The 7,049-nt window shown below is 47.0% G+C and overlaps 1 protein-coding gene across 1 annotated transcript; it reads right to left on the reverse strand.

Moving 5' to 3' along the window:
- Positions 1-5,490: 5,490 nt before the first annotated feature.
- Positions 5,491-6,576, reverse strand: H257_14767 (hypothetical protein; the record flags this gene model as incomplete). Its single annotated transcript, XM_009842653.1, has 1 exon — positions 5,491-6,576. The coding sequence occupies one exon, from the start codon at positions 6,574-6,576 to the stop codon at positions 5,491-5,493; it is 1,086 nt and encodes a 361-aa protein (XP_009840955.1).
- Between the last annotated feature and the right edge of the window lie 473 nt (positions 6,577-7,049).

Below are 7,049 nucleotides of genomic sequence, written 5' to 3' on the forward strand. Positions count from 1 at the left end.
CCGAAATAGAGGACATTGATTGGCTAGATTTAAGAAAGCATTGCATTTACCAAAACATCTTCACAGTACTTACACTTAGTACTTGATCAGTTTACCCGCGCATGCATGCAACCACAGCCATTAATGGGTATTTAGAAGGACTTCGACATCTCATAGTAAGCTATTACAATTCATTTATCGTGATATACAGTAGCGTTAGGATGTCAAGCCCATTGAGCCCAAGCATGGAAGCAATGAAGGCTGAAGCTGCAGTGAAAGAGTCCACCTATCAGAGCTGGGTATGCCATATGGTTACAGAAATCTATTATATTTAGATTCGGTATACTAATATTTACTTAGGGCGTGCTCGGAGCGACTTTTGTGTCAGCGGTTGACTTTTTGCCTTCACTGACATTGGTTAATAACAGAGAAAAATCAACCAATGATGCGTCCTAAAATTCATTGTGTGATCGTGAATAAAGTCGGACATCTCATCCGATTCAATTCTGATTGGATTAAATTCGACCTAATTATCTTGCCTTTACTTGTTGCTGCATCATTTGGGGTCGGTCACAGTCTGTCAATTCCGACTTCATTGTACTCCTGCATCCACAATTTTGAGAAATACTGTAAGGGGAGCGCCCAATATATGCGGGTGCCGTGCAATCCATTAAGTAGGGAGTTTAACGTTATGCGGGAATGTCATAAAAACCCAGCTTGTGTCTCCCGTCTACGTTTTCTAGCCAGGCGTGCAAATGTGACCATCTTCATTTGGGACATACGAAGCTGACGTCTAAGTTCAGTGAAACCCCTGGATGATGGCAAATTGGCAATTATAGTGCCAAAAGCAATGCAGCTATAGCCGTGGCCGAGGTGTAGGGACGACCCAAACCAGTGCCAATCGAGCTCTTATAAACGTTTTGGAGCTCCTGCACCGCGAACTTCCACTCACACAAGATATTGCCTTGATTCTTGGTCAAGTCCCGCGACTTGATCTTGTACAGCCAGCTAGCAACGACAGTACAGTACCTTAGAGCCTAGAGCCTGGTCCTACTGGTGTTGTGAAGCATCCGTCAGAGGGATGATCTCCCTGGCGAATGCTCCACACCTCCAGTAGGACTAACCAACCACTACTACCACAGCCACACCCACCACCACAGCAATTACTAGTACTCCTCATCCTACGACCACCAGAGCAAGACCAACCACTACTACCATAGCCACACCTAACACCACAGTTGTAATGGGGCGCACAGAGGAAGGTGTGTAGAACAAGGTATATTGTTAACTGAGAGAACTAGCTATCTCTGAGCTGGTTTCCTTGGCGCGCGGCTGCGCGCCAGTCATGCCATTCATGTCAAATGAATGGTGCTGCTGCGGCTGTCGCAGAGCCAGTGATTCAAGACACTTGGATTGCCAAGTGTCCTTTCGGGTCAGGATTGGAACTGACCAATGGGATGTAGTGTCCGGATCTTATCCGGACCCCGTTACATCCTCCCACACTCAAACTTGATTTCGGTATACTTGACCGAACGTGGGACAGGGATTGAGAATTCGGAACAATCGTTGGATATTTCGGAACGACTGTTGTCGTCAGTAGTTATTGTGACAAAAGCTACGAAAGCGAAGGATGAGCACCTTCGGAGCGTCGAACTGGGGCGCCGATTACGGCGGCAATGGTGGTCTCGTTTTACTTCAATTTGAAAAATGAATATGAAATGGCAGCCAAACGGTTTTGTGAAATGTTGGAAGTTTCTAGGTGACATGCACCATACTCCGGAGTACTGTTAATATTTCGTAGTACTATTAATAGTACTACGAACAGGAAATATTAAGAATATGTTGCAGTATTTGACTTATTAGGAGGGCGTGTTGTTCACAGTCAGCCGCCTTGCTTTTATATCCAATAAGAGTCCATAATACCTTCATTCTTGCATACGATTGGCTATAATACTCATAGCAGAGGCTTCAATGTTGACGCTGCACTAACAGCGCGTCACCGTCAACGCCCACTGCTGCTCCACCTCCCGCTCGCCCTAACTGTATACCTGCTGGGTGTAGGGTTTTCACACGTGGGTTTTGGGGTATTTACTCGTGTCCCGTATTTTGAACAATTTTTTGGGGGGGTTAACATGTGCTTGGGAGGAATAGTTGCGCGAGGTGCTTTTATCGACCGATTGCCATGAAAATCTGTTGCTGACCCCGAGCATGATTATTATGACAATGCATGTATTCGAAATAGCGGTACTGTAGTATCACAGGCATGACATACTCTAATAGCGGTACTGTAGTATCACAGGCATGACGTACTCTATCATGATCAATACAGGACCAATTCCAGTCATTCTTCGACTGGTCTCCCACCGCTGAGAGATGCCCTCAGAGGTGGGACCAGCCCTGTTCACGCCGACATGGTTGCCTCGCCATGGGCGTGCTACACGAACTATGTTGGTCATCACTATAGACATGACCTGTTCTATGTCAGCCAGTAGTTGTGCAAGTTAACTCGTTCGTCGACTTGTGCTACCTCTGGACAAATCCAGTACACGTAGAAACGTCTCTCCTACTAAGTCCCCCAACTCCTTCACATCTCGATACCCGTGGCCGCATATGAGTTTATATCGATTACAATGAATGTGGGCAAGCAACTACACATACATCTAAGACTAACCCACCCGTGTAGCGCGTATGGGGAGGCAAGCCCATATCTGCGAAAACAGGGCTGGTCCTACCTCTGAGGGCATCTCTCAGCAGTGGGACCGGTCGAACAAGGACTGGAGTTAGTCCTGCATTGGCCGAGATAGAGTGATTAGATGGCGTGCGTTGATCGGCGACGCCAAGATGCCAAGTACCATGTTTGAATTAGCTGTCAAAATTGTTCGATAAAATAGCTTATGCATCTCAAAATATTTACTTTCAAAATGGGCATTATACAATCAAAATGCTCCCCAACTCATTCCAAAATCCACTTTTCAAAATGAGGTGCATGACGACCCCAATTCATCCCATTTTCGACAACTCACGCCTCACCAGACAATTATTCATCCTACGCTCTCTGAGGTTGAACATTGAAGGCCGACATGAACACAGATAACCACAGTGCGGGAGCGCAGTACCAGCTCATACAGTACATGTAAGCGACTGGCGATGCTGAAGAAGTAGTGACTAGAGATCTGACGGTCGACCCCGTTGGGTGTTAAGCGCAACGACGGACCTCGGCTTGGACCATGGCCACGGGAGCCAGTGAAAGCCCTTGGTTTAATACTATGTTGTCCAATCACTATGCATTTTCGGGACACGACTTATGTCTAATCATGGCCGCAAAATGGCAACAAAATGGGAAGAAGTATTTTTTCACCCCATTACCGGTATTCGCGATTTTCGAATTCTACTTGGAACAGGCTCTAGAAGGGACACCGAAGTTTATGGAAGCATATAATATTATAGCCAATAAGATTTGAATTTGTGAAAGTCATTACTAGTAGTACGTGATTGGCTAAAAATTGAGATTGTGGAGCAGAGGCTGCAACATGGATTCGCACCCTAAAGTTGCGTTTGCGGCCTGACCACAGTTCTTGCTGTGTCCCATGGAGGCATGGGGACAGAAACCCTGTCACCTCCAGCGATGTTGCAATCGCTTGCATTTCCAACGAGGAATCTAGAAAGGGTACAGGTAAAGACGCCATAATGAAGATACGCGGTACGTTGGACAAAAGAGCTGGCGTGGTCGACGTGCGTGTCGGGGACGACAGGTTGGCAAGCCGTATATGTTCAATGTGAGCGATATGTTGCTCACACGACAACCACATCGCCCAATCGGATTGTCGAAAAAATAACTGACCAATCAAAATTCAATAATTTGTCGGTTATCCAATCACCGACTTCAAATTTGTCGGTTTGATGTTGGATGCCACCTACATGTATTAATAATATACGTATAGTGGTATATTTCCATCGCCCTTGGACTCAAATTCTCGTTGGCTGTAAATTGTTCGCGTCAATCACAACGACAGCTCAACATCCTCAATATATGTAGTGCCTTCTAACGATTCCTTTACTCGTAACTCATAATTCATCTCTTTCATCTCCTGTGTACCATGCGTCTCAACGTGTCGTCTATGATGGAGCGCCTCCAGGACCAGACTGCCTCGGATATCCTCGACCTCCAGCAAAGTCTGAATGAATACGGCGAAGCCGTCCTGGAAGTTTGATGCCGTTGCGCCTCGAGGACAATGACTACTATCGTGCCGTCATGGCACGCACAAGTGTGTGGTAGCTGCGAACACCTCAAAGAGAGCCGCGAACCAACGCAGATACCTACAGCGCCGTGCAGAGCGGTTTGCGACGGAAGCTGCCCGCGCCAACCGTACTTCACGTGGCACGTCCTTGCGAGTAAGAGTCGCCGCTGATAAATACATGTGGTTTTTAATCAATGATTTGAAATTTGTATGCAATAGAGTAGTAATAATAAAATGCATACAAACAACAAGTATAAATACATCTGAACTATTTTATTATGGAAACTTTGTCCTTGATTCCGATCTACCGGTACTCGGTTATCGCTTAACGTTACTACTGATACATATTTACCCATTTACGAAACAAGATCAACACTCCGATAGTGAAGTTCATACTTTATTTTGAAAGAGAATGATGGTTACGAAACAAACACGAAACAACTTATCCGGAACGATTAGGAGCTAGCTTAGGCCAGGGCCGGGAACCAGGCCCGTTCGCCCGCGCAGCGACTCAGTATCACAGCAATGATCTATATAATCCTTGGGAGCACCGGAGGCCGGGAGAGAAGCGAACCAGGCCGAGGAGCCCCCCTTATTTACCGGTTAATTAACCGGATGTTTCGTAAGTCCTTGGTATTGTAGTATTATCGAGTCATTTTGGAAATGTGACTTGCATATTACGGAATTGCAGGCTCATGAGGAAAACACTCTATTTCTTCAGAAATACCAGAGCAAGTCATCAGTACCTAAAGCATATTGGATACTACGTAGTATAAACGAGGCTTTCACTGAAACATTTATGCTCTTCCGAAATATGTAACGAACTGGGTTGATGACCTACAGTGTATTGCCATGGGAGGAACTTCGCCATTTATATTGAAAATGACTTTTAACCAATCACGAATAAGCGATTTCAGATTGCCAATGCCAGAACTCAGTGAGCAGGGCCCATACGGTCCTGGAAAAGAAAATACTTAGCAACCTCGACGCCATTTTGCCCCACTATGCTACAGATTTCTTGTGTAATCTCCACCGTTGCACGACTTTGTCGAACGCCGAGGGGTGAACGAGGAGATATATGTAGCTGTTTAGGATCGTTGGCAATGAATGGCGTGGGTTGTGGGTGCACGAGAAAGAGTATGGACGGTGGTGGACATATCGGATGGCTGGGAGAAGTTGGAGATGAGGGTTTTGAAAAAGTTACATTCAACGAGGAGAGATTTAGGGTTGCTACGGGGGTAGGTGTGGTGAGAAGTTGGCGTACGGATCCGCTTTAACAGCTTGTATTGTTTACGTCGAAATTCTCGACTTCAACGGCAAATTGAGACAACGCCTTGAAGATTTCCGTGCCGCGGGTACGGATGGTCGACGCATCGACGACAAAACCCGAACCAGCCACTTCGACGGTCAACACCGGCTTCTGGTACGTGCGGTAGGTGTAGTCATCGAACGCTCCGAAAGCAGGGTACAAAGCAGCTGACGTTTGGGGTGTGTATTTGCCACCGGTTGCGGCGGCAACTTTGCGGCCAAGCCGTTCAAACTTGGCGTCGTCGCCGTTGCCGATGGGTTCTACGATGTCGCCATAAGGGTACAAGATGAACCCCCCGGCGGAATGCACGTCCACCCATCCGGCGAGTTCAGAATTCTTGTTATGGAGCCACGCCCCAATCCCCTTAGCTTCTGGCTCGCTGAACGGACTCGTTCCAGGGTAAGTTTGGGACGAGGGGGGTACGGGTTTGGAGTTTTTGAAGGGAGTCGGCCAGTTGCGGTTCAGGTCGACTTCGTTGGCATTCTTACGCTGCAACCGCTTGCCGTTCTTCCACGAGATGTCGTACCCGTCGATGTTCACGATCGGCACAAAGTACAAATTGTACTTGTCCGCCGCCGTGGGTTTCTTGTTGGCAATGTCGTCCAGAATCGAAGACAACGTAAACACGTTGGACGACCCCGCGACCCATTCCCGGGCGTGGAGCAGACTTTGGAAATACAACGACCGGGTCTTGACAAAGCTGCCGGTCAGTTTGTACGCGTAGATAGTCTTGTTTTGGACGGTGGTCGAAATATTTTCTTTTTTCAACAAAGTTGGGTTCTGCTCCACCAATGCATCCACGTACTCGAAGATTTGCTCCGACGTGCGGAAACAATTGTAGAATTTGCTGGCCGCATACTCGCCAGCTTTCAACGTCTCGATGTACCCGTCGTTGGCCTTGTGGCACTTGCGGTTGACGTCCGCGTCGTCTTGGGTCGATTGGACTTGGGCGTCGGTGCTGAGTTTTCTGTCGGGGCCGTGTACCAAGGCATCCCCCGCGGCATATGCTGCAACCGACGAGGCAAGCGCAAGAATGGCAATGGTCTTCATGAAGCAAATTCAACAATGAGTGCAAGGTTTGGGGGTGGGGGGGTGCAGCGTGGGTTTCTTTTACATTCATGGAGACAAGTATGTGTAACGTTATAGTACAATACTACTAGGTAATATTATAGTACTAGTAGTAAGTACTTAGTACACCCGATGAGATATCAGCATTGACGTTTAAAGTGTTTAAACTTGTGTAAAACAAGGTACAATTCCCTCATTAAAACAGTTCTACTGTTGTTTTGACCCGAAATACTGTTTCAATGAGATTTATATGGAACTTTGTATGCTCAGACCACCTCACCTCGTACTAGGGTTAAGTGCATCTCAGTCGTTAGCGATAGCTAACCACTAGCGATGCAGTTAACCCCGGAGATTTAGCATCGTATGTACACACCGGGGGTATGACGGAGTCCCAGGTTACAGCGTTACTGGCGAAATGGTGTATCCGGATGTAATAATTCCCTCATTGAAACAGG

The sequence above is a fragment of the Aphanomyces astaci genome (genome assembly GCF_000520075.1).
Source record: "Aphanomyces astaci strain APO3 unplaced genomic scaffold supercont1.62, whole genome shotgun sequence".
NCBI lineage: Eukaryota > Oomycota > Saprolegniomycetes > Saprolegniales > Verrucalvaceae > Aphanomyces > Aphanomyces astaci.